Source organism: Bactrocera neohumeralis, chromosome 4 (assembly GCF_024586455.1).
Source record: "Bactrocera neohumeralis isolate Rockhampton chromosome 4, APGP_CSIRO_Bneo_wtdbg2-racon-allhic-juicebox.fasta_v2, whole genome shotgun sequence".
NCBI lineage: Eukaryota > Metazoa > Arthropoda > Insecta > Diptera > Tephritidae > Bactrocera > Bactrocera neohumeralis.
Window position 1 is genome coordinate 33,531,582 of NC_065921.1, and position 27,389 is coordinate 33,558,970.

Sequence of the window (27,389 nt, forward strand, 5' to 3'; positions counted from 1 at the left end):
AAAATTTTCATAAATTAGCTACGACACAATTGCGCCTATTTGATCAGTTGTTGCAATCATTTCAAAAAGAAAACACGCAGTGGAGTTATCTCTGAAAATAAAAAGTGAGATATTGAATAAACCGGCTAATAAAAGCCTATCTATGTATAAGTAAATTGGCAGGCAAATATGGAGTTTCCAAATCAACGATCGCTAACATTAAAAAAGCCAACCAACATGTTATAAAAGAATTAGAAAACAACGCTGAAACAAGTGATGAAGGACCAAATGTAGATCTTTAAGCTGGTTCAGATTGCAAGGAAAAGCTATCAACACTTAAAAAATATTTACTCACCTTAAAAAGGCTTAAATGGCGACTGTAATTTTTCAACATTGACTTAGTTCTAACAATGAGCAAATGAAGAAGCAAAATGGAAAAATTGTTTGGTTCACTGACAACGCTACAAGCCACAGTTATAATGGCAGAAATACAACCTCTCGACCAAGGAATTATTCAAAATGTAAAAACAAAATATGGATCAAAAATGATGCCTTTTCTGATAATACATTATAAGTATCTTGATGAATGCAATTGGGACGAATTAGACCCTCTTTTGATAAAAAAAAATGCTTTCAACGTACTGGATTTCCTTGCCATGCTATTCCGGAATGTCCACCACAAGAAGATCTGAATTCTAAAAGTTTGATAAATCACAACTATCCTGAACAAATTCGAAATGGTTTAGTACTGTCCATAATTGTCGAAGAATATGGAAAATCGATAGATATAAATGAACAGGTGGGTGATTTCCATGAAACTATTTTTAAAAACGTGGTAGAGGATTTAAAACACATCTCCCAAGGAACTTCTTCAAGTGAAATTGAAGATGAGTGCACTGAAAACTATAATTTTCCCACTGCAAAGGAAGCTTTATCAAAAACTTGAATATATGCATATTTTTCTAATGGTTTAGAAAGTTTAGTTTTGTGTTTAACTTTAAAAATATATATTTATATATATATATATACTATATACATATATAAAATATATTCTAAAATGTGTTAATCTTTATGTTTTTGTGTTATTTATTGAATTCAATGTATGTTTTTTAGCCAATTTTTAAAATAAAGTCAATAAAATGAGAAAAAAATATATTTTTTTTTTATAACGTGGACACTCGCGTAACTTAGACAAAATGTGCTGAACCGCAATTGTCTAGCTTAGACAGCTTTTACTGTATATAGATATATAGTGTGTGAATTCGGTCGTGTACATGAGCTACCTGTTCTTTTAAATAAAATTGCAATTTAAAGATGCCCACTCACAACGAATTTCAAACTCAAATGAGATTTAACATAGTATGTACATATGTGAGGCAAATCAACCGAAGAGGTTAAATTTATTGTATTCAATTGATGTGGAAAGCATCAAACAGAGGATCGGAATTATTTATATTAGAAATATCAGAATTGACCTAGATCTACACTAATTTCATTTAAAAATGTTCGCTAAAACAAAACTTTTTGGATAACTTGTCCATTTGTTTTACTTCACGTTTTAACTAACTTAAACGATTTAACTTCAGGTGGTACATTGAGTACAGAGAAGAGAAATTTCCACACTAATTGCATTAAGGAGGATGGAGGTGTGGAAGTTCACACAAGTAAGGAAAGTTCTCTGATTGCCATTCACTTGGGAGTGGCCAAAAGCGATTCTTTTACATATGGTTCAAGCAGCTCCCAGCTTCTAGTCCTAGACCAAGTATCCTCTGGGTAGCCAAAGGACATCCGTTTGAAGGCGAGCTAAAGTGTGAAAACGAAACATCCCCTCCAGAGGGTTGTGCACTGGGTTTGGGATCCGCCACGTAAAAAACGCCACCTTTAAGGGCATGTACCTGGAATATCCGGTCCCTTATTTAGGAAGGTGCCGCTGCCCAGCTGGTTGATGTCCTCGTTACAGTAAAGGCTGACATCACCGCCGTCCAAGAAATGCGATTGACAGGAGAAGGACTGAGGCGAGTAGGTCCTTGTGGCATTTACTACACTAGACATATAAAGGAGCGTAAATTCGTGGTGGGAGAGAGACGCAGTCGCCGAGTACTGTCATTCACCCCGGTAAATAAACGTCTAGCCACAATCCACATCAAAGCGAAGTTCTTCAACATATCACTGATTTGCGCCCACGCCCCGACGGAAGAGAAGGACGATGTGACCGAAGATGCCTTCTATGAGCTTGCAACGCACCTATGAGAGCAGACAAGGCGACTCTCTTTCGTGCGACACCTTCAATCTGCTCTTGGAGAAAATAATTCGAGCTGCGGAACTAAACAAGGAAGATACTATCTTCTATAAGAGTGTACAACTGCTGGAGTACGCCGGTGACATCGATACCACTGGCCCGAACCCGAAACCCGAAAATTTAAAAAATTTCTCCTTCATCTGTTATGTTAATGACTTACTGATGTAACAGTTGAAGGTGCACCCAAACGTAATTGACAATTATGAGGCGCTAATTAAAGGCGTTTGGGTACCGAGCGAATGGAATTAGAGAATCGATACTATATCGCCATTCATCTGCAATATCTGTAGATCCAATGATATTCATCGAAGATAGTATTGCATAACTGCTTTAGCATGCCTTCTAACATCATGTTGGTAAGTTTTTGCCACAGTTTTAAAGTCTTTTCCACAGAAGTGAAAGTGTGGAAGGGCTCTCCACCAAACCATTATAGCAGACGAATGGTGACCCCGTTGAACCCTTGAAAATTTTTCGTCTATAAAAATAATACTTTCATATCCGTTTACCGGGTGCCACTGAAGAAGCATCTTGCATCTAGTTTGCTTCAATCGTGTTATCAGAAGATTAACGATGGCAGACTTTTATGTCGAGATCATCTTGAATAAGTCTTACAATGATCTGGTCTATATATCTATTTCCCTTGACATCATTTTCTGTTTTCAAAGAGGACTTCTGCGATGCATTCGCGATCTGTTGTTGATTGGTTCGAACCACGCGAGAGTGACGACTTCTCTTTCTATCATCAACTGTAGACTTTTGGAAAAAACAATCAATTGTTGAGTGGGCCTACTAATGAAGCTGCAGTCAAAATTGTTTGATTTATGTACAAGCAAGTACAGACAAAAAAAGGTAATGACACAAAATATAAACACATTCCATTTCCATTCTTCTTCTTTACTGGTGTAGACACCGCTTACGCGATTATAGCTATGTGGCGCCAATTGGAAATTCCAAGCAAAGCCAGGTCCTTCTCCACCTGGTCTCTCCATCGGAGTGGAGGTCTTCCCCTTCCTCTGCTTAACTCGCGGATACTGCATCGAATACTTTCAGAGCTGGAGTGTTGTCGGACAACATGACCTAGCCAGCGTAGCCGCTGTCTTTTAATTCTCTGAACTTTGTCAATGTCGTCATATATCTCATACAGCTCATCGTTCCATCGAATGTGATATTCGCCCTGGCCATACCACCAAGACCATACATCTTGTTGGTTGCAGAACCTTTCTCTCGAAAACTCGTAACGTCGACTCATCAGATGTTGTCATCGTCCATGCCTCTTGATCATATAGCAGGACGGGAATACTTGAAATGAGTGACTTATAGAGTTTGCTTTTTGTTCGTCGAGAGAGGACTTTACTTCTCAATTGCCTACTCAGCTGTATTATTATTTATTATATGTATGAAATGTATACCACAGCAACGCGTAGCTGGATCCACTAGTATGATATATAATTCAATGAAAATTTACGTTTATTTTGAATTTTTCCTTCTGGATGTTACAAATTTCGTGGCAAACTTAATATACCCGGTTCAGGGTGTAATAATAATATTTTAAATCAGAAATCAATGAAAATACTTCCGCCTAACTGATTGACCTATCTATGTGGAAAATAATATAATGTCTTATTATTAAAATTATATGTTTATTTTTCGAAATTCACCTGAGTTCCTGATCTGTATAGAAAAACTATAATTTATGACGTATACATTTAATTTTTTTATTTAAACGAACAAATATATTGAAATATTGCAAACAGTAGCCTCTACCATATGTATATACCACAATGAAATAAACTAAAGATGAATCAAGCCTTAGCAAATAATTAAAAAAGCTGACAGTTCAAATAGGCAAATGTAGCAATGAACAAAGCAAATTTACACATGTGCATACATATGACTATATATAGAATATATAAAAACTTTATCTTTGATCCAAAGAAAATACGTTCTCTTCTCGAAGCCTTTTGTTAAACTCCATAAAGAAGTAGAAAAATTAAGTATTAAAGAACTTTTATGATAAGAACTTAAGAAAAATTTTTTTTTTTTTTACTAGAGGAAATTATCACAAAATGTTTTTTTTTTTATTTTTGTTACAAAACCACAGAATAAGGAATATTTCTTGCACAGAATTATATATCGTTTTGTCGGTTACGTAAAACAAATATAAAAATTTTAAGTATGAAACACAATTTGATTACGCCTTTTTCACATGATAACAGATAATTCAGTATAATTAATTTTAAAGTTATGTTGTTAGTTCACCCAAACATTTTTTTCTTTATCTTCAAATTACAAAATACAACCTTTCTACTAAACATGGTTAACCTCTCTTTTATTTCATCATTGGTATATACATATATACTTACATACATTGATAAATTTACAATGTAAATATAAAAAGCTTACGAATATAAAAATACATACAAGGATAGCCCAACAGAATTAACTCTACAAAAATTGTAATGACTACTTCGAAAGTCTGATTTTTAAATATCAGTTTCGGTGGTCTCTCTGGATTCCGGAAACTGAACAAATTTCTGAAGAGTTACGCCATCTTTACTTCTCGATCTATTTTTAGTATGTCCAGTATGCACCGCTACTATTTCGTCAGAATATGATCCTAATCTTTCGGCACAGTTGCTCTTTGAATTTGGTTTTCTAGGCTTGTTTTCATATAGGAATGATTGCTTTTGATTTGTATTAAATGCACTTTGCTGTAAGTCGGGTTCGATATCAACTGCTTGAGTGGAATGTCTGTGTACTTTTTCCGCTGAACCATTTTCTATGCTATCGAAGTTCCTCCGAAAATTGTAATTACCTGTTGTTAATACGCAACTTAAATGAAATTCCATGATCAAAAATTATGTAGTATGTTACCTGTAGGTCCAAATGCACTTTTAATAGCATTTCGGCTTTTTGTATTCTTTCTTCGTAGACTATTTCGAAGTAATGGTGGGCGTAGCTTCTTACTATTACCTCCAAAACGTTTTGTATTTTTGACTTCTTTAAAATTGCCATAATGAACAGACAATATTGGCGAACGATTACTGTCATCCGAACTTCTACTATCTACAATTAAATTTTCTTGCATCGCTTCAGATTCATTCATATCAACAGAATTCATATTTCCTATATTGCTTTCCGTATCAGAAAAATCAAATTTGTCTCCTAAATGGTCAGAATCGAACTGTTCATCTTGGTCAATGATTTCAATCTAAAAGTAAAAATTGTTTCCTAGTTGAGTCTTTTTATTTTTTGAAGTTTACAAACCTCTTCTGTAACCGCTCCTCGAAGCATTATTTCTGGCCCTCCTCCATAAATACCATAAAAGAAACGCCACAGAAGAGCATTCACCTGGGCATAGTCCGAGCCCGGTCGCACTTGTCGAATTGGTAACGTCTGAGCAGCATCTGTTAGGGCAATATTAGCATTAGAAATGGGTCCCGGTTCCTTATGAGTAATCCCGCGAGCAAATTGTTGCCATTTTCGCAGCCAAGGCATTGATATGGCATATATGGCGCCACAATCATGTTCAGTATCCATACCAGTGAATTTCGTGAACACACATAATTCATAAAGTTGGCGTCGTTTCAGAGATTCAGCTGCTCTTTTGCAAATTTCGCATTCAAACAACATGTTTATAGCAGGCCCGCCACCAAATGTACAATATAGAAAATCCCACAATGGCTGAGATATAGGTACTGCAATCTGATCTAACAAAGCCATTTTAGACTGTAGGAGGCCACCGTGTAAACACAGTATTGTCCAATTATTGATTGGTCCAGGTTCCGCAAATGTACTAAATCTTGAGAGCCATTCACGTGCAACATAAAATCGAATTTCTGCCGTGTGGACTGGATTCAACGCAGAAATTTCACTTGCCTTTGCTCTAACTAGATCCATTTGAGGATTATGCTTTCGATAAAATAAAACATATGCTTGACAGTTCTGAACAGTGCTGGCTTGTACTTCTGTGACGTGTTGATCATCATATTGGTACCAACGATCTGTAACAGGATTACGGGCAAAACATGTATAATGACCACCGCCTACGGTACCATGATGACAAATTACAGAAACCAAATTGTACACTGTTACCACTGATTTACAATCTTTATGTAAATATGGTTTCATATCGAAACCTTCAAGAGGAAAATGAACTGGTGACGATATTTTCGAACTGTAGGACAAATCATGACGGAATCGCTTCAAGTGAATGCACAGCACCTCCGGTAGTTCCAAAATTTGTGAATATTTAATTCCTGTTCTTAATTTATTGCACTTTTCACAACTGTGTAATAATAATTTTTGTCGATAAAAATATTATAATTAAATATTATCGAAAATAAATACCTATACATATTGTCTCCTTTGAGTTCGTCTGCACTAAAAAAACTTGACATACAGTCATATAACGTGACAGAAGGGCCCCACAGCCATGATCGAAAAACTTTCCAGAACCAGGTGAACCATCCGTCTGTGTTATTAGGTGCCAAAGTGTCAATTGAATTAAGACTTTGAGCGCTTAAGCTATGGTTTTGATGGAGCATGTTCAAATAGTCTCGATTCGGAATGGGTAACGAAAGATCTTGAAACGTTTCTTCGCGTGTGGAAATGCGATCACAAGTGAGGCATTGTACAGATGAGAGTAATTTTCCATCAAATACATCACTTATAATTGAATGAACTTCTGCTTGAGGCTGCGATGAACTGTTGTGTGATTTACGCGTTCTTCGACTACGATCTGCGCTACTTGCATTTAACTGTCCTTTAACTTGATTAGAATGCTGGGAAAGGCTGCTATCACACGTTTCATACTCAGAATCTGACAAGGAGCTTGACTGAGACACAGAGTCTGAATCTACTGGTTCTTCGGAGGTGTTCGTCTCTATCATTGGAGTTTTGGTAGATGACATTATTGGCAATACATGGCTATTTTCTTTTAATTCTTCATGTAATTGGTCCATAAAACAACGCAAAAACTCTTGGGTATCATGCTGCTGAAAGCCACGAAACATTGGATGAACACTTCGAATTCCATATAATATTCCACGAGGTGCAATGTAATCTACATTTCAACAATATTGCATAAATAAACAGATTCAAATAATTTTGTATATTTACCTTTTCCAATACCCTTTCTGCACCATATGTCATGAATTAACCGCTGATAACTTTTAGCAAGTCCAACTTTATTCCGATTTGAACTTTGCTCAACAATGTGTTCAACCAGATCACTGCAGTTAAGGAAGTAATGTGTCATGGGTTGTACGTTACTGAGAGCTTGTAGTGCTGAGTTCATGTAACAGGTATTAGCGATGTTTTGAAGTCCGATTAATCCATTTGATGACGACGATATTTCCTCGTTGTTTTCGTCACTTTCATTTCCATCACTGCTATCTTTTTCATATTTTGGCGAAGCGACCGTTGACCTCATTGCTGTTATAAACGGATCCTCTATCAATGTTGGCTTCACGTCAATAAACACCTCTCGTTCACATAAATAGCACCACAAACGTTGTGATGACATATTCATGTGTAGACAATGGCAGTTATCCAGCTGAAAATGTTCAGTACTGTGATCATTGGCTTGTTCAGAGCATCCCACACGTAAGCAATTTCTCTGAAGACAGATCCATAGATTCGGTCCGGAATATTCACACTCTGCACATGACTTTACCTACTCCAAAAAAACAAATATTTCGGTCCGTTAGTAGATAAAATGGCATTACGAAAAGCACCTAATACTTGTGTACCTTTTCAAGCTTTTTAATCTCCAGCACATGCTCATTGCCAATATGTGGACACATCTTACTCCTTTTCTGTGCCATTGCAAAAATTAGTTGCCAATTCCCGCACAAAACATGAAATCAGAGCAAAATTCCTGCTTAATTTTGCAAATCTTCCTGCAATCAAGTGATAGTCTAAACACTACAAAGTTACCACATTTGAAAATTTTGTTATTATTACTAGATCATGAAAAAATAATATGGTGGTTAGATGTTCCAATGTTACCTAGCAAAGACTGTTACTTTAAAAGTGTCCTCCGCGTACGCAAATTACGGAGTTTAATCAATTAATATAAAATTTTTGATAGTTTAACTTATATATACATATATATATATATGTTTTTATGTAATATGAGTTATAAATGGTGTTGAACGGTATACAAGATTTACGGTAAGTAAGGAACTTTTACGGAAATGTTTTTTATGTAATAAATTAAATTGAAAACGAGCTATTGAGTTGGGCCAGCAAAATTTTGTTTCTGAACAAAAAATAAGGAGATATCTACACTGTGGAGACTTTACATAATAATTCTGATGGTGTGGCAGCATTTAAAAAAATGCATTTGCTACAGCCAGAGCCCGTCGCATACAGATATTGGATCAAAAAAAGAATTGAAGAATTATTTCTATAAGTGATTTAATAAATTAACTTCACAGAAGAGTGCATGGAGATTCGGAGTTTTGCTATTAAAAGGACGTAGAGAATTTAATTTCATTAAAATGTGTTTAATTTGATCGAAACCGAAGAAGAATATAGAGGTTTCCATTTCTCTAAAACGGAATGAGGCAGATTCTCTCGGGAAATATCTCCAAAGAAATATTTCGCTTGATTAGAACAAACGTCAAGTTATTAAGGAATGCCTTTTAGTTATGACTAAAAGTTCTATATAATCCAGACGAAAATACATTTTTAAACGGAGTAAAGTTTACTAGAATTAACTGCCTATTCAATATAACAACCATATCACCAAAGTATATTCGTGAATTCGGGCATGCACTCTGATGAGAATATGGCTTTCGGTGCATCGGCAACACAAATACAATCTATATCCGGTTGTAGCGGTGGTTCTTACGATGGAAAAATAGCTGGATTATATGATTTAGAAGAAACTCTAGGATCCGGACATTTTGCTGTAGTGAAATTGGCCCGACATGTATTTACTGGTGCCAAAGTAGCAGTGAAAGTAGTAGATAAGACTAAATTAGATGAAATATCCAAAGCCCATTTATTTCAAGAAGTAAGGTAGGATATACGAAAAACAAAAAAAAAATAACCTATAGTAAGGGCCATTAATAAATTGTTTATTTTGTTTAGATGTATGAAGTTGGTACAACATCCGAATGTGGTGCGTCTCTATGAGGTTATTGACACGCCAACTAAACTCTATTTAGTGTTGGAGTTGGGTGATGGTGGCGATCTTTATGATTATATAATGAAACATGAGGGGGGTCTTAGCGAAGAATTCGCCAGAAAATATTTTAAACAAATTTTACGAGCTATCACTTATTGTCATCAGCTGCATGTTGTTCACAGGTGAGTAAAGGATTTTGTATTTAATATGATGGATTTTTCAAAGTGCAATTTCTTAATGTAAATTGCATATCCGCAATACATAATTAACATAAAAGTTTAAAGTTATTTGCGAATAATTAACTATTCTGTGCATAGATAAATACTGTATGTTGTAATTAAGATAGAGTAAATTTTTTAATGCAATATTTTTTTTGGATTTTTTAGAGACCTGAAACCAGAAAATGTTGTATTTTTTGAAAAAATTGGTGTCGTTAAATTAACAGACTTTGGATTTAGCAACAAATTTTCTCCTGGTCAAAAGTTGGAAACATTTTGCGGCAGTTTGGCGTATTCTGCACCGGAAATTCTTTTAGGAGACTCTTATGATGCGCCAGCTGTTGGTGAGCATTAAAATATTGTAATATAAAATTCGTAAATTAACAAATCTGAGATTTCTTACAGATATATGGTCTCTGGGAGTAATACTTTATATGCTTGTTTGTGGTCAGCCACCTTTTGAAAAAGCGAATGATTCAGAAACTTTGACCATGATTATGGACTGTAAATATACGGTCCCACCACAGGTGTCTCAACATTGTAAACAGCTAATTAGTTCAATGTTGGTTCGTGACCCAAAAAAACGTGCTACCCTTGAACAGATTGCAGCACATCCTTGGTTAAGTGAAATACCCGATTTTGATGCGACCGATAGTTTGCCATTGATAAGCAGGCAAGAACTTAGTGATGAAGACCACGCTTTCATAATACAAAAAATGATTAACGGAAACATAGCTCCTAAAGAGGAAATTTTGCAGTGAGTATTAATCGTCTTACAAGCTATTGTACTTAAATAATGAAAAAAATGTATAGGGCGCTGGACAAAAATCAATATAATCACATCACAGCAACATATTTCCTTTTGGCAGAATTGAGGCTACGTAAACGTCGCGAAGAGCAATTACCGAAAAAGCATACATCTCTCTTTTTACCAGAAGTTGTTACGAAGTACGTCAAATAAATTTATAATTATATCGACGTATGTACTCATTTAAAAATTTTTAGGGCTAACGTTACAGATTCAAAGCGTGAGAAACAACCAGACATAAAAATAAATTCTTTGGACTCAAATAAAATAGTAATGCCGATAAATATGGTGGCGCGACCTGCAGCGGAAACTAAAACCGTTAGTTACTAAATACGCTTTTGTAAACTGAAACCTTATAAAAGTTACATGTTTTTTTCTATTAATTCAGGATAAAAGAAGTAGAAAGTGTAGTATTGTCCGAGAAGAGGACGAAGACGAGTCTGGCTACGAAAATACGAATGATGGTAATGAATTACGTGTGGCTATTACACGACGAGAATCAATATCTGATGGTCGTTTGAATTGTGTGGTTCAAGAACGGACGAAATCCAATTCTATGATGCAAGTTGATGATCGCCCAAAAATGACTGCATCAGTAGACGCTACTTTAGTACATAAGCTTAACCAAATAGAAAATCACGTCACATGTGATACAGGTGTGAAGAAGGACACTTCAAATTTTAGAACAGCTAAACCACCCGTAATGGAAGATGCTTTAAGAGGAATGAAAGACCTTGAAATAGGCAAATTAATTCCTATGAGTAACAAAAACCCAGTACTAACACATCGTCGTAGCAAACTAAGCAAAATTCGAACACCCTCATGTAGTAGCTCGGAAGCATCGGATGATGATACTAAAGCACGTAGCAAGAAAAAGATGAACAAATTCGTTGGAGACACTCCAACGAGATTTCGTATGCACCGACGTGATTCCCACGATGATTCAAGTGATTCACAAGATCAATCGTGCCCTCCCTCTGGATCCCAAATACCATCAACACAAATGGTTACCGGCAGTAATACAAACGTAAGCGGAAAAAAGGATAATCAAAAACATAGCAAAGATGTAAGAAAAAGTAGTTTATGATAAACTACTATATGTGAGCTGGTCTACGGAAAGGGGGCTTAGGTGTCAAAAAATCAGATTTCACTTTTTAGTTGGTTCGGATGGAAGATGAAATTTTAACAGCTGTTTCCCAGAAAACTAGTTTTCGCACGTTAGCTCCCTTTTCCTTTTTCGTAGATCAGGTCACATATATACATATTTGTTTCCTTATATTTCGTTAACTAATAATATTAATTATAATTTTTTTAATTTAGCATAATAAAACTGATGAGAAGCGAAAGGACAGTAACTCGCACACAGAACGACAAAAGAAAACTCCGAAAGACGAGAAAAATAAACATAACTGTTCACTTGAATCAAATTCAGAATTGTTTATAATCGGAACAGGTCGGCGTCGTGTTCGGGAGAGCCAATCATTGGATCGTATAACCGAGGCACAGGAATACGAATTTCGTCAAAAATGTCTCACATCTGACATTCAAACCGATATTAGGAATTCTCTTTTTAATGTTAACTCATACACTGTTGCAGAAACTAAGGAAGAGTATGAAGATGATATAATTTCCATTGATTCACAAAGAATTAAGAACAATTCCATTTTCCTCGAAAAAAATTCAATGCACATACGTGAAAGCATATGTAAATTGAACTCAATAGAAGATATTATTCTCGAAGATAGTAAGATATCAAAAGCAATTCAACTTACTGGCTCAAAATGTTTTGTTACTATGAAAAAAATTCGTAAGCTAGGTAAATATTTTCCGGTAGTAAATTTTTCTTAATACGGCAGGAGTCAAATGATACAACCACTCATAAGAGGCAGAATGAATGAAAAATATAACTAGATATTTTAATTAAATTAATTTAAACTTAAAAGTATAATCTAATATTCAATGCAATATTCTATTATTAGTAATTATAAATAAATCGCAACAAAGTCACATGCATTACGCACGTTCTGAACGTAATAAATATTTTTAATATGCGTGTTTTACGAATTGAGCGAAAATATGTAGGGTACCAATCATAGCATAAATAATAAAAATTTATGTATATATGTATAAGTATACATATGTATATGTACATATATATATTTAACGGTAAAAGGATAAAAGGAAATATTGGACTCAAATGAGTTGATTACTTCTGAAAATATTTTAAAATAACAAATATTGTCAAATATGCTAAACCCACAGTATCATGCAATGGCAGTCAACATAAAATTAGCAGCGCAAATTGCGCCAATATTTTCTGCTACACTTTACCTTTGGCTGATTAACATAAAACTTTCGCTTCGCTTTGCTTCAGACATTTGCTTTGACAGCTAAGTTCGATATATGTATGCTGTATGAGTTCGTTCACATCTTTTTACACTTGGGACGGTGATCAGACGGCGACTCTTTGTCGCTCATTCTCGGCAAATTCTCTGGTGGTGTCGCTTGCAGCGATCACAGAAGTAACCAGTCCGACGGCAATATGAATCGGAATGTTTTCTTTATTATCACATTCTCATAAATACAACATTCATAATCACAATCTCGTTTAACCATTCACTGAAGTCGCAAAATTATGTTTGAAAATGATCAAATATTTTCACGCATTATATTCATTCATTATAAACTAATAAATTAGGTCTATATCATGAATTAACAAAAGCGTTCACGTTTATTAAATGCATTTTTAGTATATCACAAAAAAATTAATTAAATAGTTCCTCCATTAATTAAACGGTCAAAATATAATTAATTTTTAATCTGCATAATGAAAAAGCGTTATCCGGGATTTATCCCTGAACCTATTGCTGAGTCGCACAGGAATAAGTTGGACATTCTTTTATCTCTGGTATGAATTGTCATCCTTATGGCCAATTCACATAGAACTTTTCTTCGCTTTACGTCAGACATTTGTTTTGAGAGAAAATGTTGAACTTATCTTTTTATGCCTTGCCATGCGACTGCCTCCATTTTTTATTAGAGAAGCAAAGCAAAACGTTCATTGTGGCATACCCCGGAGGTAACTCATATCACAAGCCAAACACACTTTACCAAATATTACCATACACTTGTACATTCTTCTTATTCTTTATGGGCGTAGATACCGCTTATGCGGTTATAGTAGAGTTTATAACAACCGTTCTCCCTTTTTGATGTTTGGTCTCTCCAACGGAGTGGAGGTCTTTCTCTGCTGCCTCCGGCAGTTACCGCGTCGAAAACTCTAAGAGCTAGAGTCTAGCCAGCGTAGCCGCTCTCACTTAATTCGCTGAACTATGTTAATGTCGTCGTATATCTCGTACAACTCATCGTTCCATCTACTGCGGTATTCGCCGTTGCCAACGCGCAAAGGACCATAAACCTTCCGAAAAAGCTTTCTCTCGAAAACTCGTAACGCCGACTCATCAGATGTTGTCATCGTCCATGCCTCTGCACCATATAGCATTTGGTCTTTGTTCGTCGAGAGAGGACTTTGCTTCTCAATTGTCTACTTGGTCTGAAGTAGCATCTATTGGCAAGAGTTATTCTGCGTTGGTTTTCGATGCTGACGTTGTTGTTGGTGTTAATGTCGTATGCAAGTTAGATGATATTATTTACGACTTTCAAGTTATATATGTCACCGCGGGTGATGTGGCGGGGTCAGATCTCATAGCTGCACAGCACTCGGCGACGGAGTCTCTCTCCCACCACGAATCCCACACCGAAATTTTGCTCCTTTATATGGCCACTGTAGTTAATGCCATAAGAACCACAAGAACCAGATGCCTTCTATGAGCATTTGGAGCGCACTTATGAGAGCTGCCCCCGCCACGATATCACAATCGTGCTTGGCGACTTTAACGCCAGGATGGGCAGGGAAGGTATCTTTGGCACAACAGTTGGTAAATTCAGCCTCCACGAAGAAACATCCCCAAATGGACTGAGGCTGATCGACTTCGTCGAGCCCGAAATATGGTTATCTGTAGTACTAGATTCCAGCATAAGAAAATACATCAAGCTACCTGGCTGTATCCGGATCGAAAAACCACCAACCAGATCGATCATGTTGTGATAGACGGAAGAGACGTCTCCAGTGTTCTAGACGTTCGTACACTCCGAGGTCCTAACATCGACTCGGACCATTATCTTGTTGCAGCCAAGTTTCGCACCCGCCTCTGTGCAACAAAAAACGACGTCAACAAACACAAGGAAAGTTTGACGTCAAGAAGCTGCAATCACAACTCCTGTTCTCTGAGAGCACTCATCAACAACTCGGTATAAGAAAACTGTGGGACGGCATTTCAAGCTCCTTACGTCCAGCTGCAACCGAAACCATTGGTTTTCGGAAAAGGCAAAAGAACAGCTGCTAAGACGAGGAGTGCCATGTCGAGCAGGATTGGATAGATGCCAAGAGTTAAAGAGGGAAGCGAGACGCAGTACGAACTTGATAAGCTGGCCGACAAGGGTATTGCACGAAAATTCTACGAAAAAATGCGGCGACTAACAGAAGGTTTCAAGACCGGAGGATACTCTAGTAGAACCCAAGGAGGTGATCTAGCGACTGATGCCCAGGGCATACTAAAATTATGGGAAAACACTTCTCCAGCCTGCAGAATGGCAGTGAAAGTATAAAGCCAAAAGAAGGCGAACCCGATTCTCCAATCGATGACGATGGAGCAGACGTTCCATTGTCCGACAATGAAGAAGTTCGAATAGCAATTACCCGTCTGAAGAACAACAAAGCGGTGGGGGCCGATGAATTGACGGCCGAGCCCAGCGTCAACAAACTGATTGGACCTTATCATTGTGGCTTTAGACCTGGAAAATCAAAAACTGACCAGATATTCACCATGCGCCAAATCTTGGAAAAGACTCGTGAACAGAGAATCGACACACACAACCTTTTCGTCGATTTCAAAGCTGCTTTTGACAGTACGAAAAGGAGCTGCCTTTATGCCGCGATGTCTGAATTTGGTATCCCTGCAAAACTATAATAATACGTCTGTGTAAGCTGAGGGAAGAACATCTCCGAACCGTTCTATACCAAACGAAGTTTCTGACAAGGCGACTCCCTATCGTGCGACTTCTTCAACCTGCTGCTGGAGAAAATAATTCGAACTGGAGAACTTAATCGAGCAGGTAAAATCTTCTATAAGAGTGTACGTAAAGCTGCTGGCGTACGCCGATGATATTGATATCTTTGACCTCAACACCCGGGCCGTTAGTTCTGCTTTCTCCAGACTGGATAAGGAAGAAAAGAAGATGGGTCTGGTGGTGAACGATGGCAAGACGAAATATCTCCTCTCATCAAACAAACAGTCGTCGCCCTCGCGGCTTGGCTCTGACGTCACTGTTGACAATCATAACTTTGAAGTCGTAGACAATTTCGTTTATCTTGGAACTAGTATCAACACCAACAATGTCAGCCTGGAAATCCAACGCAGAAGAAGTCTCGCCAACAGGTGCTACTTCGGACTGAGTAGACAATTGAGAAGTAAAGTCCTCTCCCGACGAACAAAAACTAAACTCTATAAGTCACTCATAATTCCCGTCCTGCTATATGGTGCAGAGGCCTGGACAATGACAACAACTGATGAGTCGACGTTGCGAGTTTTCGAGAGAAAAGTTCTGCGAAAGTTTTATGGTCCTTTGCGCGTTGGCCACGACGAATATCGCATTCGATGGAACGATGAGCTGCATGAGATATACGGCGGCATTGACGTAGTTCAGCGAATTAAAAGACAGCGGCTACGCTGGCTAGGCCACGTTGTTCGATAGGACGAAAACACTCCAGCTCTGAAAGTATTCGACGCAGTTCGCGCTGGAGGAGCAGAGGAAGAGGAAGACCTCCACTCCGTTGGAAGGACCAGGTGGAGAAGGACCATGCTTCGCTTGGAATTTCCAATTGGCGCCACCTTTGCGAAAAGAGGTAACGACTGGCGCGCTGTTCTTAACTCGGATGTAATCGCGTAAACGGTGTCTACGCCAGTAAAGAAGAAGAAAACTAACCACACAACAGGTTTTCCAAAAAACTTTACCTTTTCTCTAGAATCAATGTAATGCCTTCCACTGGAACTATTGTGGAACTCTTATATAATTTATGGAATTTGAATCATCGAAACTATGATGGGATTTTGGAAATACTATCAATATTCCTTCTTCATAGCTTGTGCAAACATCCTTCATATAAGTTTTAAACTGTCCTATGTGCCCAGTTTGGCTTTGCAATATATGTATCTCTGTCGTTGTCATTTGCTTTTTAGGTGCACGTGTGTTTAGTTCCAGCCCATGTCTGATTTTAACATTATTAACGGTACGTCTACGCTATCTTTTCTTGCCTGAGGTTTCTGTTTTCGGCTTACTTTTTTCGACAAGCTTGCATTCAAATCGCGTTTTAAATAGCCTAGCTTTTCTCAATTAATCAATTTTTGTGCTAATTTCTTTATTATTACTCAACTGCATCATTGCAAAGGTCTCTAGTGTTCCTTCACACAGTATGCATTAACAGCTGATAATAGCCCTTTTCATGCTCACGAGACAGTTTTCAGTATATATATGTATATCCATTTTCCATTTATTATTATAGTTGTATTCTTGTTATTCTATCAATATCATATAAGAGAGTAATGTATAATGAAGTGATTATTCTCTTCTCTGAAACAGTCTGCTTTTTGTACTAGTAAATCTGTGAAAGTGTTGGGTGTCTCCAAAGATTGGGTCAGAAGAATTCTTCTTCTTCTTAATTGGCGTAGACACCGCTTACGCGATTATAGCCGAGTTAACAACAGCGCGCCAGTCGTTTCTTCTTTTCGCTACGTGGCGCCAATTGGATATTCCAAGCGTAGCCAGGTCCTTCTCCACTTGGTCCTTCCAACGGAGTGGAGGTCTTCCTCTTCCTCTGCTTCCCCCGGCGGGTACTGCGCCGAATACTTTCAGAGCTGGAGTGTTTTCATTAATCCGGACAACATGACTAGCCAGCGTAGTCGCTGTCTTTTAATTCGCTGAACTATGTCAATGTCGTCGTATATCTCGTACAGCTTATCGTCAGAAGAATTAACATTCACAATTCTCTTCTCTTAAATAGAAGATATATGTATGTAATTACACCGCAAAAACTTTAGATTGGTTAGCAGGTTGTTATATAAGAGGCTTTTGAATACTGTATCTGATTTATTCGATAAATCGTCTACTTTGAGATTGATTAGTGAATTATAAAATAATCATTGCCACTCGAACAATATGGGAACTACGAACTTCGTTGTCTCTTTAATTCTGGCAAATTATCGTCGATTCTATTTTCTTCTGATATCTGTGTTCGCCACACTGCCTTATTTCTTTATAATGCTTCATTTGGTCACCGACGTGGCGCCCTTCGGTAGTGACAACATAGTTGTTGTTGCTCTCTGTTGATCATATTTGCATATAGTTACATATAAATATCTATTTAAATGTTTTACAAAAAAAATTAAAAAACATAAAATCGTTGATTTTTTGATGTGCCGTTGACAATGCTAGAGACAAATCTCTCCGATTTACTACAAAGGGGATTAAGCCAGTCTGTTAAATTCTGGGTAACCTCACCGGAAGAAAGAGTATTGATTAAGTTAACAAAAATTTGACTGGAAAAAGTACTGGTTAAGTTAATAAGCACTTAACTTATTGCTAATCAGACATTAAGAAATCGGCCGTAAGTAATTAATGTAATCTAAAAGTCTATCATTCATAGTCTACATAAGAGATAAAGGATGCCCAACTGAAATTCCAATTTATTTCACACAACAACCGGTTCTGCGCACCGGAATTGGCCCGGATTTTATCCGGCCAAGGGCTGTATTTCGGAGATCTAACCCCGGTTAAATCAGTAAAGCTTAGTATAAGTTTGTTGTCACTTTAGCAACGCCTTGCTCCGTATCCTCCTTACTTTTGCCGGCTTTGAGTCCAACCTGGACAAGGAGGAATTTTTCTGCTGCGTCGGCGCTAAAAGGCTCCATCCAAACTCCACCTCGGTCAGGTGTAATACATGCAACGGAGGAAGTCATCTTAAAACCTGCTCAAGCCTTAAGACACACAGGGAGTGGATCACGAGTTACGTTCCTCCATGCTGCCAACGCACTACTGCAATCTTAGCCTCTACGGCTGTGCAATCTGCACTTCTGCACTGCATGTCTTCCATTCTGATCAGTCTTCCCCCAATCTTCATTCCGCCCTAATCCTCGTGCGAGAACCACTCTGCAACTCTAGGTTCCTCGCACTGTTTGTTCCGTGTGTCAGACCGTCATACATCGGAATGTTACATCAGTCAAGTGCAATTCTTGTACTGGTTGATGTCACTTCCCGCCATGTTCCGGCCTGCGCACCACACGTGAGTGGAGTGTGTCATATGTTGCCCCATGCTACAGGAGTCTGCCCCGTCACCCAATGGTGGTGTCTCCAACTAACCCCACAGTGCGACAACTGCCCTTGCAGGTTTTACCGCTGCAACACCCATCACCTACACGCAACTTCCTCATTCACAGAATCACTCACGGACACCCGAGGCAAACTCGAATTATACAATTCAACCGCAACGGACTCCAGAGCAAGATCGAAGAGATAGTTGCATTTATGAGCCAGGAACGTGGATAGCCACGGTCCAAGAAACCATGTTAAACAACCGTTTAGATCTTCTGTCGCTGACAATTCTTCAAATTCCCGATGTGAGAAAAATTGGAAGAGTCGTCTCACTACTGAAACCTGGGCAAACCAGCCAGTAAAAGGGAGTTCTGTCGTCTGATAACTGTCCTCTCCTCTCTCACTTGAGTCCTTTCTGCTCTCGACCTTCATACACCACCTGAGCCTAGCAAACCACCAGCATGACTTCCGAAAAATGGACAGTACCACCACAGCCCTTAGCGTCATAAACGCCCAGATAGTTTAAGGCCTTAACCAGAAACCATCCTCCGATGGGACGATCCTCTAGCGTTGGACTTGTCAAAAGGATCTGATACAGTCAATCACATAGCGCTACTTGAAGACATCAAAAACTCTACGCTGCCTCCAGGACTGAAGAGGTGGACCATGACTTTATTTCTATGGTCCATCGTTAACTATAACAAAGCCAACTGGGTCGGCTTCACAGAATTTACCGAGAGCACCTTCACCGCTTTATCCATTCCTACGGACGTAAGGTCGTCTGGATGCAGTGAAACGAAGACGAGGAAGCTCCAAACATGTAAGAACACTCCACTCCAGACAACGACATGATGCCTCTAGATGTCTTCCATCGAACACTTACATAGAACTCCTCTCCAAGCAGTTCCAGCTGGGGTTCTTTCGCAGAAATTATACATGCAATCACCAGCTTTGAGCGGAACCGCTTCCTAGGAGCATCAATAAGTCATTCCTCAACGACGTCGACTACATCAAACAATCCGACGACCAGACTTCGGACGCAACTAACTTCCGACATGTACTGAGTCATTAACACCTTCACCAACTCCCTCAGAGTGAATGGCTTACTTGGAGTCAAACCACCACCCATTGCAGACGAAGAGCTCGAGTTGTCCCGACGAACGAGAGTGACCCTTGCGCAGGTTCGTTCTAGATACTGTAGCAGGTTAAACTCGTAATCATTCAGAATAGGACCTGAAATATCAAATATATGTTCAGCGTGGAATGAGTCCCCGCATGTCACTGGCCACCTCTTAGCATGCTATGCTAACCCTACTCATCTGACAACCTTCTCCCTTTGGTCCGACCCCGTCAAAACAGAACGTTTCCTGGGCCTACATTTGGATGACGGCAACGACAACTTTTCTAATCCTTACCATCCTAACAGCGATTAGATATCCGTTACAAAAAGAACAACAGATGCCCAACTCTTCTGTCATTGGAAATGAGAAAGTAACTTACTTGCCCGTCTTTGGCTGTTAACCGTATCGGGTGGGTTTTGACACATTTCACAACTGGAAAGACTGGTACGGTAAGATTGAAATTCTAGCAATAATAAAAATAGACTTTTTACTAATAAAAATGTAAGGCAATGAAAATGGAGGAAAACACCAAATTTATATGTATTTGATAAAATGTTTTGTCATGTGATGCATCATAGTATTAATTTTTAATTGAAAGTGATAAAAAACAAGTGTTAATTGAGAGCTAGAAAGTTTAAATGGCTTTATAAAATATCAAAAAAATATTTAAAGTTTGTGATATATTAAATTGCTAACACATAATAATTTCGAATTGTTATAAATGTTGGGCGGTCTAATTTAAATACCCAAAAACTAGGATTTTGTCTCTCACATTGGAATAAGTTCGATATCCCTATATCTTTGGTCTGCACATCGTACCATATCGACACTAATAGCATTGACAGACGTCAGCATTAATCCGGATTAATTCAGGAGTTAGTGAAGATAACTCCGTTGCTAACTCCCATTTAATCCTCAAATTTTTAAATAAAACCAGAAGTTTTGTGTTATGGTGTTATGTTATGATGCAGTTTTAAAAATAACGTGTTGATACGTTTTTGTAATAATAAATGGTTTTGTAAAAATTGGTTGGCCAACAACCGCAATGTTTATCTTCTATCCATTTTCATTAAAAATATTATAAAAATTACCATCAGCTGTTTACGAGAGCTTAAAACTCGCATAGCTGCCGTATGTCAAATTCAAATTTGGATCTGATTAAGTGCGCAGTTAATCCGAATTAACGCTGTCGTCTGTCAAGACTATTATCCTCGTGATGACATTTCTATCCCTCGTGTGAACACCTTGTTTGTCAAAAGACCTTTAATAGAAAAGCTAATTTTGAAACGTCTGGCAGTTACATTAGGTGTCAGTGGATGAGCAACACAATCAGGTGAAAAAGAAGAGCACTATTTTCACAGTTTGTGAAAATATTTAATTTTTCCAACTGAACTTTCGTCTGCACCGCGTATTTAATCTGTAGACTGAGAAGCTCTAAGGTTTCTCTTTAGACCATGTTACGATTAGCCTTTAACAAATCACATGTGTAAGTCAAAATATGAGATAGATTATGAAACAGTTATCTGATGTTATAAATGTAATGTCGTCATCGTTTAATAAATTTCTCCCATATCCTTCAGGGGTACAACCCAAAGAACCACCTATTTATGCACGAAAGTTATTTGCTCCAATCATTCCACGCTTTGCAACAAGTCTGTACGCCGGCAAACTTATGATGAGTACGGCAGACCCCAAAGTAAACGTGGTCCGGGTGATTTGCTATACCCTCAACTGTACGGAAGATATGGCTGGTATGTACCACCAACTCGTAAATACGGAATGCTTGTGGTCAGAATATTACGTGGTGCTTTAAAACTACGATATATTGTTCTTGGTGGCGCTATTGGTGGTGGCGTATCACTAAGTAAAGTAAGTATAAATATTGACAAATATTTTTTAACACATTATTGAGTATACATATGTTCGTTATCAAACGTTGTAGAAATATGAAGAATGGAAAGATGGTCTGCCCGACATGAAATGGTTGGAGGATGTTTTGCCACAAGGCGAAAGATGGAATAATTTTTCGAGAAAATTGATGGATGTTGGCAGTGTTATGAAGGAAGTTGTGCAAATAGGTAAGAAATGTAAATAATGAGTGTTTTTGATATTCTCTCACAACTCGAGTAGGAATTTTTATTAATATAAATAAGTAATTGGGTATTACTAATTGTATTTTTGTGCAGATAAATAACTGTAGTAATTTTCATATGTAATTTAAATGTAATTGTTTTCGTATTTAGATCCTAAGCTAAAGGAGCTCGGGGAAGAGAAGATAGCAGAATGGAAAATATGGTTCGATAATCGTCTGGATGATGCCATTGAGGCCGCGGATTATCAAGGCAACAATGCCAGTATAATTGAATGTACGTTCATTTTAATATCATTAGCCATTTTTTAGTGAGAGAATTTCAAAAGCATTTGACGAATTTACATACTTGTATATAAAGATTGATACACATGTACTAATGAAATATTTTTTAAATAACCTTTTAATAATTAGCAAAAGATGATATTAAATCCAAAGCTTCTGTGTCGGCATTAGGTCTGTCTAATGATGACAGTCGTAAAAAATATGGTAATTACGAAATTTCAAAGAAATTAATTAATCAAAAAAATTAAATTAAATATTAATTTTAATTTTAGAGAATTTGCAAACTCAAGTTGAAACTTTACAAACGGAAATTATGAATGTACAAATTAAATACCAAAAGGAATTGGAAAAAATGGAGCGAGAAAATAGAGAGTTAAGGCAGCAGTATTTAATACTAAAAGCGAATAAAAAAACAACTGCTAAGAAAATCAAAAAATCCCTGATTGATATGTATTCAGAGGTTCTTGATGAACTGTCAGGCTATGACACAAGCTATTCCATGGCCGACCATTTACCTCGCGTTGTGGTTGTTGGTGATCAAAGTAGTGGAAAAACGTCAGTTTTAGAGTCTATTGCAAAGGCACGCATTTTTCCTCGTGGCAGTGGAGAAATGATGACACGTGCACCAGTTAAGGTGACTCTCGCAGAAGGGCCTTATCATGTTGCTCAATTTCGTGACTCGGATCGTGAATATGACTTGAATAAAGAATCTGACTTGTCAGAGCTACGCCGTGAAGTTGAGTTAAGAATGAGAGCTTCTGTTCGCGGTGGCAAAACAGTAAGCAATGAGGTCATTTCAATGACAGTAAAAGGACCAGGTTTGCAAAGAATGGTTTTAGTCGATTTACCAGGAATAATATCTGTAAGCTAAAATAATTACGTTATATACATATATTAACATTAACTGAAACTTTGCTTATATATCTTTACTTAGACGATGACTGTTGATATGGCAGCTGACACGAAAGACTCAATTCACCAAATGACTAAGCACTACATGAGCAATCCTAATGCAATAATTTTATGCATTCAAGATGGTTCAGTTGATGCTGAACGAAGTAACGTGACTGATCTGGTAATGCAGTGTGATCCCCTAGGACGACGCACAATATTTGTTTTAACCAAAGTGGATTTGGCAGAAGAACTCGCAGATCCTGATAGAGTATGTTAGGAATATTTGCATTTCCTTAATATAACTAAGTCATATTCATTTCATTTATCAGATACGCAAAATTCTTTCTGGCAAGTTATTCCCTATGAAAGCTTTAGGATATTATGCTGTAGTAACTGGTCGTGGGCGCAAAGACGACAGCATTGATGCCATTAGGCAATATGAAGAAGACTTTTTCAAAAATTCAAAGCTTTTCCAGTAAGTAACTAATTTTACCAATTCAAGAGCTGAGTGAAACTGATATCCATTTAGCCGACGAGGTGTGATAATGCCACACCAAGTAACTAGCCGAAATCTCAGCTTGGCAGTCTCAGATCGATTTTGGAAAATGGTCCGCGAAACAATAGAGCAACAAGCCGACGCTTTTAAAGCTACCAGATTTAATTTGGAGACAGAATGGAAAAACAATTTCCCACGGTAATTTCCTTATTTATCAGTGAATACTAATTTATTAATACAGTGTGTATTGTACAGGCTGCGTGAGTCAGGGCGAGACGAATTATTTGATAAAGCTAAAGGGGAAATCTTGGATGAAGTTATCACGCTCTCACAAATATCCGCAAAGAAATGGGAAGAAGCGTTGACTGAAAAACTTTGGGACAAGCTATCAAATTATGTGTTTGAGAATATTTACCTGCCGGCCGCACAGTCAGGTTCTCAAAGTAATATTATGTAAATATAAACTAGAAACTATTGTAGTTCGCTTGCTGGCACTCATTCTGTTATGTTGTGCTTTTAATGAATTCATTAATGCCTAAAACATTTTTTTAATAATTGTTATTATTCAGGCGTTCAAACGGAGCAGTATGTGTTTGGATTGTTCTACTATAATAACATATATATGTAAACGCACAAACCCTTCTTCATATGTTTTTATGTATCAATTCCACTTGCACCTTATGTACTCAGGTGTACTCAAAGTAATGTACACGTGGGTTTCGTTTTATATACATATTTATATTCGTAATCAAGCATTTTCATTGTTCTTTGTTAAAAATCTTACCAAACACCTTCATACTCATATAAATATCCTTCCAGATTCCTTCAATACAATGGTGGATATAAAACTGCGGCAATGGGCAGAACAGGCTCTGCCTGCTAAATCGGTGGAGGCAGGTATGTTCCGTTAGGATATTAAAATGATTTTTGGTTATAATATATATATGTATATACTATACATAGGTTGGGAAGCGCTGCAAAATGAATTTATATATTTGATGGAGAAGGCGAAAAAATCACCTGACCATGATGACATTTTTGATAACCTTAAAGGCGCTGTGGTGGACGAAGCGATTCGTAGGCATTCTTGGGAAGATAAGGCTATCGATATGTTGCGAGTCATACAACTGAATACATTAGAAGATAGGTTCGTTCATGATAAAACTGAGTGGGATCAAGCTGTTAAATTTCTGGAAACCTCTGTAAAAGCTAAACTGACACACACTGAAGAGACTTTGAATGAGATGTTGGGTCCAGGGCAATTCACTCGTATAACTCATTGGAAATCGCTAACAGAAGATCAATCGAAACGACGTTATGTGAAATCGGAACTGGATAAAGTACTGAAAAACGATGATGTGAGTGCTCCAAAATATGTTAGTACAATCAAATATCAATTTAATTGTAATAAAATTTAGAAACACTTACCTACATTATCCTACGACGAACTAACGACTGTCCGAAAGAACCTACAGCGTGATGGCATTGAGGTCGACACAGACTACATACGTCAAACGTGGTTTCCTATTTATCGAAGGTATTCTATGTTTTTCAAGTTTGTTCGACAATTTTTTTTTCTTAAACACAGGTTTTCTGTTATTTTAATTTCAGACACTTCTTGAAACAGGCACTAAATCGTGCGAACGACTGCCGTAAAGCATATTACTTATACAGCCAACAGGGTGCAGAATGTGAGGTAATAATTATGAATGTATAGAACTTTGTTAGCAAGTTTACGAAGTCGTTAATGATGTTTCAGATAAGTTGTAGCGATGTAGTCCTCTTTTGGCGCATTCAACAAGTGATTAAGGTTACTTCCAATGCTTTGCGGCAGCAAGTAATTAATCGTGAAGCGCGTCGATTAGATAAAGAGATTAAAGAGGTTCTGGATGAATTTAGTGATGACGAAGAGAAAAAGGCACAATTGCTAACCGGGAAGCGAGTGACACTTGCGGAAGAATTAAGTATGTTATTTTAATTGAGTTAATCGCAAATAAATAAATATATGGTTTCTTTTACAGTTAAAGTCCGACACATTCAAGAAAAATTAGAAGAATTTATTAATTCTCTTAATCAAGAAAAGTAACTGTTCACCGCGTGGACGTATGTCTAGTCCTTATTTAAAATTCATCGAAATAACTCCATGATTCTGACAGGAAAATATTAGTTGATATTGATTTGTTCACCATTGTGATTTATTTATTTAAAATGCTGTTTTTATTGTTAGAGCGTGACAATTTAAAAAATGAGAACGTGCGTATTATCAAATCTTTGCAAAAATAAAAATGGATGATTGAACTTATTCATATTTATTATTTTAATATTTCTATTTGATTCATGGATGAAATAAAGCAACTTATATATTATAAGTGGTATTAAATAAATAAATTTTAGGGAAATTACTATATTATGATGCGCCTACTACTAGCTATGCTGGCAAAATTCGGAACGAATCGACGATAAAAAAAACCCAGTCAAAGGAAAATGAGCAATTCATGTACATTTTAATGAATGGCCAATCTTTTACTGTCTCTATCTTTTGCCTTCCGTTGTCCCTTTCTGTCCTAAGAGTTCTTTTCGAAAAGAGAACACTTCATCGGGTTCAGCTTTAGACCAGCGCTAGCTATCCGTTGAACAACCTCTTCCAAGCTTTGAAGATCATCGTGTAACTTTTACCCAACACATTGATATTGTCGAGATATATCAAACATGTCTTCCAGTGCAATCCTTGGTCCATAAGTCTCTAAGGTAGCAGAAGCGTTACATAATTCAAAGGGCATTTCGGTAAATTTCTATATACCACTTCTACCGCTGAAAGTTGTCTTCTCTGTGCTCTCATGCTGCCACCTTTTTTCTTCAAAAGTCCCTCAGGTGAACTTCATGGACTCGCCGCTTTCGCTCATTTCATGTGTAGTCTTGTTTAAAACGTCACGGTTTGCTAAGGGAATTCTTCGAGGAGCCTGGCGAATTGGTCCTGCCTGTGTTAATGAAATGTTTCACAACTTTGGTTTTTCATGGTGTGAAATCGTTTTTATCAAAAATGGTTGAGTATCTAAGCGTTTTTTCGTTCGATATATCGTTTTTGCCATAGAATCTTCAAGATGTAGTTCACAATTTATCTCTTGAAACTGTCCTAACATAGCTCCCCTCGAAGTTTGATCGGTGACTTTAACTCATTAAGTAATCTTGCTGGAACACGTTTATCTTGTCCTGTCATAGCCAGGTGTAGCATATAAGTCTGTGTCCTCAACAAACTAAAACTTGTTTGTCCCATAGTTTCCATCCATTTCTTCCCAAATAACTGCTTCTGATTTTGGTGGAATCTGCTGGCTCTCTAACTCTAATTTGGTATTTGTTATTATATCCAAACCTACATGGCGCTTCCATATTAGGACAAGTCATAATCTTGTTCTTCATGTAAAGTTGATTTGCAAGAAAGTCTACTTCAATTATTAGTTCATCGACGATATATGCTACTACAAAATTGTGTATCACGGATGCCTTTCCAATTATGATCCTGCACGTTACTTTTCCGAAGATTTGAGTTCCTTCTGCATTTGCAGTACTTTGCCTCAGCTAATAGTCTTACTTCTTTATTAACCAGATCAGATCGAATTATGGAATATGAGGCGCCT

General features: G+C 37.4%; 3 protein-coding genes across 7 annotated transcripts; 2 read left to right on the plus strand and 1 right to left on the minus strand.

Annotated features, from left to right (window-relative positions):
* Window positions 1-4,579: 4,579 nt before the first annotated feature.
* Window positions 4,580-8,213, minus strand: LOC126755373 (ubiquitin carboxyl-terminal hydrolase 33). The gene is made up of 6 exons (XM_050467901.1): window positions 8,032-8,213; window positions 7,400-7,955; window positions 6,629-7,343; window positions 5,546-6,566; window positions 5,153-5,489; window positions 4,580-5,093 (listed from the first exon to the last, which is right to left on the minus strand). Exons 1-6 carry the CDS (start codon window positions 8,104-8,106, stop codon window positions 4,762-4,764), a joined length of 3,036 nt encoding a protein of 1,011 aa, XP_050323858.1. The 5' UTR covers window positions 8,107-8,213; the 3' UTR covers window positions 4,580-4,761.
* Window positions 8,214-8,625: 412 nt separating this feature from the next.
* Window positions 8,626-12,489, plus strand: LOC126755447 (SNF-related serine/threonine-protein kinase). The gene is made up of 8 exons (XM_050468024.1): window positions 8,626-9,307; window positions 9,380-9,598; window positions 9,803-9,978; window positions 10,040-10,391; window positions 10,448-10,582; window positions 10,640-10,760; window positions 10,831-11,508; window positions 11,763-12,489. Exons 1-8 carry the CDS (start codon window positions 9,057-9,059, stop codon window positions 12,288-12,290), a joined length of 2,460 nt encoding a protein of 819 aa, XP_050323981.1. The 5' UTR covers window positions 8,626-9,056; the 3' UTR covers window positions 12,291-12,489.
* Window positions 12,490-21,288: 8,799 nt separating this feature from the next.
* On the plus strand, window positions 21,289-26,056 carry LOC126757339 (dynamin-like 120 kDa protein, mitochondrial). Of its 5 annotated transcripts, none has more exons than XM_050471150.1 (16): window positions 21,289-21,476; window positions 21,571-21,859; window positions 21,933-22,068; window positions 22,234-22,356; window positions 22,494-22,568; window positions 22,637-23,226; window positions 23,299-23,526; window positions 23,588-23,733; window positions 23,788-23,952; window positions 24,010-24,197; window positions 24,574-24,651; window positions 24,718-25,112; window positions 25,173-25,291; window positions 25,366-25,450; window positions 25,514-25,718; window positions 25,776-26,056. In XM_050471150.1, the coding sequence occupies exons 1-16, from the start codon at window positions 21,445-21,447 to the stop codon at window positions 25,838-25,840; spliced, it is 2,919 nt and encodes a 972-aa protein (XP_050327107.1). In that variant the 5' UTR covers window positions 21,289-21,444; the 3' UTR covers window positions 25,841-26,056. The 5 variants fall into 5 exon arrangements, with proteins under 5 accessions (XP_050327107.1, XP_050327108.1, XP_050327109.1 ...); XM_050471151.1 differs by having other exon boundaries at window positions 24,010-24,188; XM_050471152.1 differs by lacking the exon at window positions 22,234-22,356.
* The last annotated feature ends 1,333 nt before the right edge of the window (window positions 26,057-27,389 follow it).